Source organism: Trachemys scripta, chromosome 10 (genome assembly GCF_013100865.1).
Source record: "Trachemys scripta elegans isolate TJP31775 chromosome 10, CAS_Tse_1.0, whole genome shotgun sequence".
Lineage (NCBI taxonomy): Eukaryota > Metazoa > Chordata > Testudines > Emydidae > Trachemys > Trachemys scripta.
The window spans coordinates 35,205,959-35,218,256 of record NC_048307.1 but is presented as its reverse complement, the minus strand read 5'-3'; the positions used below and the strand labels follow the sequence as shown (position 1 = coordinate 35,218,256).

Below are 12,298 nucleotides of genomic sequence, written 5' to 3'. Positions count from 1 at the left end.
GTGACCTCATTCTCATTCAAGAAATTTACAAGTAGGCATTCCATTTAGATGCATCTCACGGATTTTTAAAAACACAATTTGCACTTTGCTAGAATTTAGCTCCTAAATTTTCGAAGTGTTCCATAATACGAACACAGGGCCAAATGCTTCACTGGTGTTTCTCCTTTGAGGTCAAAGGCCACATCAGTGGTTGTCTTCATTAAGTTTTTGAACATTTGGCTCTATAGAGCCAGATCCTCAGCTGGTGGAAATTGCCATAGCTCCAACGGAACTGTGACAACGTATGCCAGCTGAGAATATGTATCACACTACCTTAAAGGGACACTATGTCCCTTTTGTCCTTTTCACAGATGGAGAGAGACAAGGAAAAAGGAATAGACTGTTGCCAAGCCACAGATATTAGAAAGGGGACTCAAGGGCTGGTTTACAACCAGAAACTACTTTAAATTCCTTTTAAACATTGACTAGATTTCACTTTGATGGTGTCCCTTTAAGAGATGCTCCTGCAGAGTTGCACAAAACAAGCTGGATACATTAACTATCCTTTGGTTATAAAAAAAAAAATCTATATTTTAGGGGTCTGAATGTTAACTTAGAATTATTTCCTTTCCTCCCCCCGAGTTACATAGCTCCCTGCTCTGCTCTCAGCCTTATTAGAAAGGCAATGTTACATGTGCTATCAGCAACATGTTCTTCAGATCCTTCAACCACTCTGTCAGACTGCGGCACTCAGTGTTGTGACACCATCGCTACAGCTGCAGTGAAGAAGACTGAGAATTGTCATTGCGTTTGATAAACAAGCAGGAGGTGGGAATACTTTCCTGAGGACAAAGTATCTGTGTAAAAACTAAAGTCATAATTTTTGAGATAAGAACAAAAACTAATTCTTTTTTTGGATATGCCCAAAAATGAATTTTACATGTTACTTTAGAGTGAATGACAAACGATGAACAAATCTATACCAAGTCCATGAATCTGGGGTATAAACCAAATCCTGACAATACTCTAGCCAAATGTTTCAAACCTGGGTGCCTGACGTTAGGCTACTAAATCTGTCTTTGGGCTCAGAGTGGCCAGAAATGCTGAGCACCCATAAACCCCACTGAGGTGAAGGGGAGCTGCAGGAGTTCAGCCCCTCGAAGCCAGAGCACTTTGAAACAGGAGCTGAATTTCAGGCTGTGATGTTATTGACATAATCTGGGACCATATAGAATATGGTTGCAACCAAAGTCCTGTAGTTGCACCAAATCTTGTATAAAGGGGGTCAAATGAGATGTCTAAGACAAGGTTATGGTTTGCTGGTTATGATATGCTGTCTATATGTGTGTATCAATTTTGTAGTTGAAGTTATGAATATTGGCTTTATACTGTCTGTATTTCAAACTTATGCTATGCTTCTTGGAAACTTCCCAGACAAGTTGGTGTTAGCTCTGCCTCGCCTGCTTGATGGCCCATTAAGGACCATCAGCTATACAACTGATCCATTGAGAGAAGGCAAATACACCTTGCAACTCAGCAAAGTATGTAGGGACTGGCCTATGTGACTCCAGACTCCATTTTGCTGTAATTTTCCACAGTAAGGACAAAGATGTTCTTACACCTGGAAAAGACTATAAAAGGCTGATGCCTCAACTACATCTGGTCTTCAATCCTGCTTCTTACCTCTGGATGGACTTTGCTACAAATGGAAGCTCTACACAAAGGACTGAATGACCCATCCCAGCTGTGGATGTACTCCAGAGACTTGATTTGAATCTGCAGTTTATTCTATCACTGCTACAAGCCTAGGGTGACCAGATCACCCAGTCAAATATCGGGACGCAGGGTGGGGGTGAGCAATAAAATAAAATAAAAAAACAAAACAGCGGCAGAGCAAAAAAACAACCCCTCCCCCCGCAAATGCTAGAGGGAGGCCCCTGAGATGCAGGGGGAGCGCGGGGCCGGGGTGAATGAGAGTCCGGCCTGGCCCCAAGTGCAGGCAGGACTCAGTCGGGTGGTACCTGGAGGGAGAGTAGGGGGGCAGCCCGCGGGGCCAGGCGGCGGCTGTTTTCCCCACCTGGGCAGCGGGACTCGGGAGCAGCTGCTGCTGCAGCTCCTACTGCCGTGGCCGGACGAAGCGGCCATGGCACTCTGTGGCTGCGGCGCCCGAGCCCGAACCTGTGCCTGTTGTGGGGACCCAGCAGCGCACACGCTGCGCGTGCCCAGCCCCTGGCTAGTCGCGTCTGGGCTGGCTGCCCAGCTGGTGCAATCCTGCGGGTGGCCCCAGAGTGGGGGTGGGCGGCCCCAGCCCCCCTGTCCCGCTTGGGTCCCACAGGGGAACGAACGGTGCTGGGCTGCCGATACCTCCGCCCCAGGGCTGCCGTGGGATTGCACCAGCTGGGCAGCCAGCCCAGACGCAATTGGCCAGGGGCTGGGCGCAGCGTGCGCGCTGCTGGGTCCTCGCAACAGGCCCGGGCTCATGGGGTTCAGGCCCGGGTGCCAGAGCCGCAACTGCCGAGCGCCATGGCCGCTTCCTCCCTCCGCGGCAGTGGGAGCTGCAGCAGCGGCTGCTCCCGAGTTCCACTGCCCAGGTGGGGAGATCAGCTGCCACCTGGCCCCACAGGCTGCCCCCCCTACTCTCCCTCCAGGTACCACCCGACTGAGTCCTGCCTGCGTTCGGGGCCAGGCTGGACTCTCACTCACCCCGGCCCCGCGCTCCCCCTGCGTCTCCAGGGCCTCCCTCCAGCGCTTGCGGAGGGAGGAGGAATGGCATGCTTGGGGAAGAGGCGGGGATTTGGGGAGGGAGCCAATGGGGGAAGGAGGTGACGGAGTCGGGGCAGGGGGGGCGCAAGCCCTTCCGGGCTCCGGTGCCTTTGCTAGTTTGTCCAGTGTCCTGACATAACATTAGTTGGGACACGGGACAAACAAGCAAATATCGGGACAGTCCCGATAAAATCGGGACGTCTGATCACCCTATACAAGCCTGAACCAAGAACTTTGCCATTACTGTATGTAATTGATTCCATTTAACCAATTCTAGCTCTCATCTATATCTTTTTCCTTTTATGAATAAACCTTTAGATTTTAGATTCTAAAGGAGTGGCAACAGCATGATTTGTGGGTAAGATCTGATTTGTATATTGACCTGGGTCTGGGGCTTGATCCTTTGGGATCGAGAAAACCTTTTTTCTTTTATTGGGGTATTGGTTTTCATAACCATTTGTCCCCATAACGAGTGGCACTGGTGGTGATACTGGGAAACTGGAGTGTCTAAGGGAATTGCTTGTGTGACTTGTGGTTAGCCAGTGGGGTGAGACCAAAGTCCTCTGTCTGGCTGGTTTGGTTTGCCTTAGAGGTGGAAAAACCCCAGCCTTGGGCTGTAACTGCCCTGTTTTAAGCGATTTGTCCTGAATTGGCACTCTCAGTTGGGTCCCGCCAGAACCGCATCATTACACAGCCATCTAGGTGTGAAAATTTTGGCCTGTGAATAAATGAGACAGTATAAATGATTCAGTTCTATAAATTATTGTACTAATGTGCTGTCAAATGCACAAGAAATGTGTATATGTACGCATATATATTTATTTCTCTGTCATACCCACAGCTCCACTCGTCTTCCTATTCAGGATGTCAGAATTAAGGAGCAGTTTTAAAGAGGTATTTTCACACTGGGGCAAACATTTACACAAAGCACAATTCACTTGGCTTGGAGTTTTCCATATTCCCTCGGCTATTTTTAGCTATTGATGTTTGAGTAAAGCTTTCCTTTCCCGAATGCAGTTTCTCCTCCTCCTGCCACATGATCCTTTGCTCATAAATTCCCCAGTAAGTTAACGTGGAATGAAATAGAGATGTCACAAAGTCAGCATTTATAGCCTCACTGCAGGACAAATTCTGAGCAGAACAGGCATGAGCGAAAGACAGGAAGTTCCTGTTTCAAGTCAAAGAGCTTTGCTTCCTAGGAAGAGTAGCATTAGACAGCAGTGTATATAGCATTGGGAAACAATTACAAAATAAGTTGGTTTAAAATATATTTCTCAGTATTAATATTGCTCTATGAATGGTTATAATGACCAACTTCAAATACAGTGTATACAAATACTGTACATCTTACCACCTGTGTCAGTGACATCATTCATTCAGATTAAGGCCATGTCTATATGTACAGCACTGCAGTGGTGCAGCTGTACCGATGCAGCCACACCATTGCAGTGCACCTGGTGAGACATTCTAGGATGACGGGAGACCATAAAAACCACCTCCACGAGCGGCAGAAGCTCTCCTGCTGACATAGTGCTGTGCATACGAGCGTGTATGTCAGTGTCACTTATGTCACTCGGGGGGTGGTTTATTCACACGCCAAGCGACATAGGGATGCTGATGAAGCCTGAGACAGAGGGACAGATCTCTTCCCCCTGCCAGCATTATAAGAGGTTACAGAACACAGAGCATTGTTTAGTCAACTGTAGAGGGCCAGGAGGAGCCACAAGCCATTTACCATGAAGCAATCTTCAGCCCAAGCTGTGCAACAAGCCTCAACACCCACTGAAAAGCTTGGAATTCGACCTCCCAACCTGAACACAGCAACACACTATGCCTTTTCTGATCATTTTGTCAAATCACAACCCCCAGTCAGTACAGAATACTTTGAGTTAACCGTCTGTTCCCAGTAGTTATCTACCCAGTGTCAGCCGGCATTCAATAATAGCAAGTAATTAACACCTCGCATTTCCCCAGCAACTTTTGTCCCAGGAGCTTGAACCATGGTAAACCATTATTTACTCCATGCAGAAATGGGTACTCTTCTACCTTCTTCATTAATGAGTAGGCTGATGCACAAAGAAATGCCTTGCCCAAGAGCACCCAGTGCATCAAAGAGAGTCAGGAACAGAACCTGGGTATCCTGTCCTCTTGGTTTAACCACTAGGAGCATGTGCTCCCTCCTCCCAAAGGAAAACCACTCAACGGCAAAGATAAGCTTAGTGGGACACTCAGAAGCTATTCCTCCATTAAAACTTCAAAGGCAGCTGCAATAGCATTAATACCTTGTCAGTGATGTCCTCATCCGCACACTCCATGTGGTCACAGAAAGGTTCTTCCATAGCATCCGCAGTCAGGGTGCCCGTCTGATGTAAGTGCCTTTATCCGAGACAGACCAACCCAACCCAAAGCAAGATGATCATTAGAGAGAACATTGCAGAAGGAAAAGTATAATTTCTTATACAATTTCTCTCAACTCCTCACCCCTTCTCCTGCAGGAGACATTGGGCCATCACTCTCTTTTGGGTGACAGTAAGTGAAGATGATTAAACAAGGAGGCTATCCTGGCAAAATAGCGATTCTATCGAGTAGCGGGCCTCACTTTCACCAAATGATGCTCTGACAAGCCAACAAGAGTCAGCATCCCACAACACCTCAGTACTGCCGAACTATGGGGCAGGAATCTTCACTAGGTTTGTGACTTGTAGTGAACAGCACCTGGCTGTCAGAGGGGAAATGGACAAGTAGCATTGGAACTTGGTGCTAACACTTCTTATTCTTGCTCTTTGGAATATGGAAAGATAAGAGCTTACTTTCCACACTTCATTTCATTTTGAACTTAACATTTATATTCCAGAGCAGCAGGACTAAAAGTACTCTGCTCTCCCCAGAGATAAAGCCAGAAAAGAATGGGGAGTGAACTGAGCTTGTGAAATACACACTCAACTCCAGCTCCCCAAGCGGGAGACTAGTAAATCATTAGCCATGGCTTATAACACTTGGGTTTTTGTTTTCTTTCAAAGGACACTGTTCAAAATCAGTCTAGACATTCACCCTGTAATGTAATGACATGTGTTCTACAGGAGCTGAGCGCGGTATTCCACTGTAGTGGGGGTGGGAAGGGGGAAAGCAGAATTATTACAACCTTGAATAATTAAAAAACACAGGATTTACATCAAGAACTATAGATATAGAGAGAGCTGAGGATACACTGACTATAGTTTTACTGGCTCTCTTTCTGGAGTTTTTACATGAGTCTGTAACTAGTTAGTAACATGGGTGTATTATGGCTTGTGTCCCCACACACTATGGTTAATACACTGTTAATAGCATAGGTGCTGGAGATGGGGGGTGGGGTTAAGGGGAATGGGAGGAGCAAAGGGCCATTACCTCCTCACTTTTTAAGCAGGGGGAACCATATATCCCACTTTTGAGAATCTGAACTGGGCAGGTCACAACCAGGGGAGGGGGGCAGGAACACAGCCCCTCCCTTGGCCTGTGACCAGAGCATGGAAGCATTATGATGGAGGGGCAATATATTAATAGATTTTAACTACCTAGATGGTCACAAAGTATTGAGCATTCTCAAAACTAAAAAACATTTCTTGATAAGGCTCCCAGTCACAAAAGATGATGGTAGTTCCTTTGGTCACTTCTGCTGAACCAAGGGAGTTAAAAGTAAACAGAGCTAATCTGAATCCCTGAAGGCAATCTTCTTTAAGCAAGTAGCATCCTAATTCTTAATCTGGTCTTTAAGTACTAAGTAATTGGCCCTTCAGTATGCTGACTCTATTCAGAAAGAAGGCACAGAATGGATCCTCAGAGTTTTAACATAGGTCGGCTCTGCCTTTTTACCTACTGCTTTCTACAAAAACATTTAATATTTTGAACTAAAGGTCTGGGACACATCCTTGGAAAACACCTCAGTGTTGGATGACACGGTGTCAGTAAGATGTCAAGCACACCATGCAAACCAGGCAGAATGATTATAAAATAGTTATTGACCATAGAGAGAAAGGATCTCTCCTACTGGGAGAAATTTAGGGTTTGTGAACGAGAGTCCCTGGTCTACATTCGAAAGCTATTCTGTTCTGGCCCCCACCAGGAAGGTGTATGCATCCAGTCAGAATCAAGAAGGGTTGTGGTTTTTTTAAAAAAGCATCACAATATCACTGAACTACTTTATGCTCTTAATGAGAGCTCAACAAGTAGCACATGGAAGAATAACTTTCCAGGAAGAGGTCCGTTTGCTTAAGCAGAGAACCTCTGAATTTGTGACTCTGACTCCAGCCAAATTTCTAGGTATGAAAATACCTAGAATTGTGATCTTGGATCCAGTACTCCAAAACTTTAAAATATCACATGAGAACAAACAAGAATGAGAGGATGGCAAGGGGGCAGCTTAATCTTAAATTAAAACTCCCTGATGGTATCTGAAGCAGATGGAAGAGAAACAACTTAATTGAGTGAGAGAGTGCTCAGAACCTCTGGAGTCACACAAGGTCAAATTATAAAGGCTAGTCTTAAATAGGAAGCCTGGAAACTTGCCTTCTAGCTTAAAACCACTAAAAAAGCAAAAAAGTTTCTAACAAATAGCTTGAAAGTGAGACTATGGGAACCATGAAATGTAATACTCAAGACCCATTTCCCCACCAGCGAGAAAGAACCGAGTCTGGAAACGTTTGCTGGTTACAGGAAAAATTAAGAAGAAACAATGTCGGAAAACAGCTGGAAAATATTTCCAAAGAACTCCTGAGCTGCTGAAAGCAGGGCAGGGAATCTGTTTCCCTAGGATAAGCCTGACATAGACCTAATCTCCAGCCCTTCCCTTGATTCCAAACCCAACAGATTCACGGGGAGTGAAGATTTCTTGGAATTTGTTCCAGAGCTTGACTGACCCACTCAGGAATGCTGCTATGTAAACAGACTCCTGGGATCTGAGAATACACATTTCTAGAGGGTGCCAAATCATCACACAGACTGTTCAAAAGACCAGCCCATGTTTCCCAAACATCCCAACCAGACCTGAAACTAGAGAGACCTGGAAACAAAAGAGTACGTGTAAGAACAGCAGAAACCTTCCTCTTCCCTAAATCCTCTCTCAGAGTATCAAGGAACAATGTATTTGAGTCGTAAATTAGATTTCCAAAAATCCTAGAGAGGGGTGTCAGTAAAGATTATGCCAGAGAACGAACACACGAAAATAAAAAAGGCAGGTTTGGACAGCTAGAACAAACTTTTTCCTTCAGCTATAGAAAAGAAACACCATGGAAAGAAGTATTAAAGCCAACCCCCTCAAGGAAAAGATACGAAACCGACAAAATGCTATCGAGACTCAATGATCTTGCTTCCGAGAGAATTTCAGAGCAAATGTGGTGTCTGCCTTTTTGTTATACAGGGAGAAGATCTCATAGCTTCATTGGCTAGTTGTTACAAATTTCCTCATGCAACTCCGCTGGAGAGACAGGGATCCTTAAAGCATTACCCAAGCAGATCCTGGCCCTTCAGCGTTCCAGGATTCTTGAAAACAAGATGAACTCTTTGGGAAAATTTGCACTCTCACGTGACAGTGATGAAAGCATTATGTCCAGAATGAACTGCTTCCTCCCATCCCCCATTATTGGGAACCTAAATCCCTTGTGAAAATAAAGCAACAGCCCAGTCAGAGTGCTTCCTTTAACAGATCATTGCAAGAATCAGAGACAAGGGCTTGCCTAGATGGGGAAATTTACCAGCAAAATTATATCACTACCATTATACCTGTATAAGTAGAGAGGTAAATTTCCACATGTAGGCAAGCCCCAAGACAGTCCCTATACCACAGGAAACATATGCAATAATATAAAGCCACAGTTGGGGAGAGTAGCTCTGCCCCTATGTTTAAGAATTCCTAAGGAGTCCATGAAACAACGTGTGGAAGAGATGAAGAGCAAGTCTCATGGCATCCATGAAGTCAAACAGGGAGGAGCACAACTCGAAATATGGCAGAAGCAAAACAGAAACAGTGAATCTGTCTGCGTGGACTGGTGTTTTAGTGGTGTGGCAAAAGCTTAATTTCTGACTGGATGCATCTACTCAGCTGACCGGGCAAGGGCTCACTCAACTGTCTAGGCTAGTGATACAGAAAAGCACGTACATCAGTAACTAGGAGTTTTCAACATGGGCAAAGTCTCCTGCAGACTCTCATGCTCTGGGCATCCATAGACTGGGGGTCTGGGAGGACAACCTGGGAGAAGTCACGCGTAAGTCAGTCTCCAGAGGTGAATGCATTCTGAAAATATCTTTTTAATGATTTAAAAAAAAAAATCTTTAAAATCTATAATGTGAATTAAAATTGCCGTCCATTACACACTGCAGAAACTGTACTGTACATTTCTCTAAAAGTAAAATTTTGCACATTTTGTAGATAGCTGTAAGCCCGTTGTACATGCAACAACCTACACAAGCATATTCCTTAATGACAACAAAAGGATAATAAAAGTATCAGCGTACCTTGCTACCTTCTTGCTTGAGAGTCTTTTATTTGGACTGTGAAATGAACAAAAACAACAGGAAAACAGAGTCAGGAAAACTGAGAGTGAAGAGCAAGGGGAAACAGGAAACAAACTAAGCAAGAGTGACAGGGGCCATATCCTTTACAATTAACACCACAGCACGGCACACACAAGGCATGCATTACTCAGCTTCTCTAAGGTAATCTCCATGTAAAAATCCAGGTAAATTTGCACACATTTAACAACATGTCAAGATGAATTGGAACATACAGCACTTGTCATTGCTGCAGAAGTTTCAATGGGTCCAGCAAAGTGCTCTCTCTTTTAACTCGTTGATTCCAGTCCTAAAAGCAGATCCCTAGGAAAAATGCTAATAGAAGAATTGAGCTTGGTGGGACTCAGACCCGTTATAAATGGACTGTAGCCTGAAATACACTTGATCCACCTGGCTGCTTGTGCAGACAATGAGCCATCTCTGAAAGAAAACACTGAAATATCCTGCTGCAAATACAAGCAGGATGACTGTACTAGAATCACAAGTATGGAGAGCAAAAAATAATAATTAAAAAGCAAACAGCTCAATGAACTATCCTCTGTATTTCATCAACTCCAAACAATTATAATTTTACTGAATTGTGTTTGACATCGGACATAACAACATAGGTTGACATACGACTGGCTGGCTGCTTGTATTTCAGACTGGGACTTCCCCAGATTTTGGGGGTTGATTTGTTTGACCTTTTCTTCTCTCCCTCCCTCATATGCAGCTGTGTTCGCATCTAAAATCAGGAAGACTAGATTTTAAGCAAGATAATGTTTCAAGTACTAGAAATAGGTGCATTCATAAGCTATATTTAGCAGCAGCTAACAGAGTCGCCTCTTACAGAACTGTATTTTCTTTTTAAATACGTAGCATGCTATCCCAACATAGGCTATAAGGACATATCAACATTAACATCATGCTGTACAGCTTTAATGTCCTGATATAGTGACCCTCTCTTAGTGCATAGCTCACCTATGATGATGAAAAGCACCTGGTCACAGGACCTCTTTGCTCACAACATAACAGATTAATACTTTCTTCACATCAGCCACTTGCTATTTGCCACTTCAAGTGATTTTAAAAGTCATGATTTATCTATTTTTTCCTCTTTTAAGTGTACTAACATGCAACCAAAATTAGGACTAGTTACTGCATAATGTGCCTCAAATTTCTTTACATATATTTTGTATGCTATTGTAATCAAGTGGTTGCTTAAAAAAATCAGCTTCCTCCAGAATCTTCTCTCTTTCTCCTTTATTCACTCCCCTTGTCCCAGGTTTGGGAAATAATGGCTTTAACTTCCCTCCGCAACTGGATTCTTCAAAACCATGATCACATGGAAACCTGCAAGAGGATAAACTGGGACACTCCAGCGTCTACCACTGCACAAACAGAGATGGCCTCATAGGAAAGGAGACGGATTAAAATATCTAAACAGAACCTTGCTCCCACCCAGAGCAATGCTACTGTATGAGAAGCGAGGTTGTCAATTTCTAAAGTTCTGATGCTTGCAACATGGTATCCCCATGTACAGGGAACTACTATAGTTAATGAGATGTTGCAGATGATATGGAGCACTTATAATTAGGTATTTTCCAGAAACTGGTAGAGGTTTAAAATTTTTGGCCTTTATTCTACTCAACTGGCCAGAGTGACTTGCTGTCCCAAGCACTGAGCAAGCCAGCACCACCCTACAGCTTTTATGAAACAGCCTGGATGCTCAAAGCAATTAGACCAGCTCTCTTCCCTCAAATCACAAAGACCTGCTAAATACCTCCCTCTCCTTTCAGGCAGGGGAGGGAGGCAGAGGGAGAAGGGAGGAAGGATCGGGGGCTACAGAGGAAACTCCTTTACAGAGAGGGAGGGTCTGAGTCACTCATTCAAAAATTTAACTTTTCTTACAAACCTATTACCCGTTCTCACTTTCCAACATCTCCTGACATTTTTAGGGAAGATAAAAGATCTATTTAATTAGTCAAGCCCAGTATCATCAAAAAGATGGAACGTTCATTCCCCCACTTTCTCCTAATTTAAAAATGTAAAAGAGAAAGAAAAATAGAAATTAATAGATCTGCATCTATATGTTCACATGCAAGGAGTAAGTAACTGGGCCAGTTTTATTTATTTTATTGTTGCTATAGTATCACTAAATTAGGGATAAAGTAAATGGTTTTTTCCCCCAAAATGTGGGGAGTTCTGAAAAAAATTCTCAAAATAAGATATTGGTGGGAGTCACACTCCAAGATCCAGAAACTTAAAATGAACAATTGGCTGAGCAGAGAGGAAAGGCAATGGACATAAAATGTAGATCACTGACTCCAAGAGGTGAAATGCTTATTTTACCCCTTAGAAGGAGGAACTAAAAATAGCTTGAACCGAATCAACTCACAAACAGTTTCTGGGAAGCACTGGCTGATCATGCTTTTCAAGCTAACTGGTTTCCTAATCGTGGTTTTGACAGTGAACTTTTGACATTTCTATTGAGTGAAGGAATCACTTTTGGCGAGATTTCAAGGATTCTGGAAACCAGCTTCCCCTCTCTGATGGAAAGGGGCTAGATACTGCTTCTCCAGAACTTGTGAAGGAAACAAAAAATCAATGCATGTCATTTGTATCTGAGGGAGATTAATCTGTTTTTCTTCACAAATGGCTGATCAAAAGTGTATCTGGGCATCTTTGGATCCCAGGCCTGAGAAGCCACCTGGCATGGGAGGTGCATCTATCCACAAAAGGTATTTCAAGTTTATCTACCTATTGCAATGGTTGGGTAGAAGCAGTTGCAGCTTGGCGGCAGACTAGGGTTACCATATTTCACAAATAAAAAAAAAAAGAGTACCCTCCATGGGGCCCTGGCCCCGCCCATTTCCCACCCCAGCCCCGCCCCAACCCCGCCCCTCCCCACGCCAACCCCACCCTAACTCCGCCTCCTCCTCCCTCCCACTCCCAGCCACGTGAAAAGGGCTGCCCGAGCGCTACCGGCTTCACGGTTTGCTGGGCAGCCCCCAGACCCTGCGCCCCCGGC

The 12,298-nt window shown here is 44.4% G+C and overlaps 1 protein-coding gene across 3 annotated transcripts in view; it reads right to left on the bottom strand.

Moving 5' to 3' along the window:
- The window catches only part of RAB11FIP3 (RAB11 family interacting protein 3), a 200,103-nt gene that overhangs the window by 15,167 nt on the left and 172,638 nt on the right, over window positions 1–12,298 (bottom strand). For all 3 annotated transcript variants that reach the window (XM_034783026.1, XM_034783027.1, XM_034783028.1), the window contains 2 exons: window positions 9,232–9,267; window positions 5,025–5,118 (listed from right to left, as the gene is read on the bottom strand). In XM_034783026.1, coding sequence (XP_034638917.1) covers window positions 5,025–5,118; window positions 9,232–9,267 — 130 coding nt within the window. The remainder of the gene's footprint in view (window positions 1–5,024; window positions 5,119–9,231; window positions 9,268–12,298) is intronic.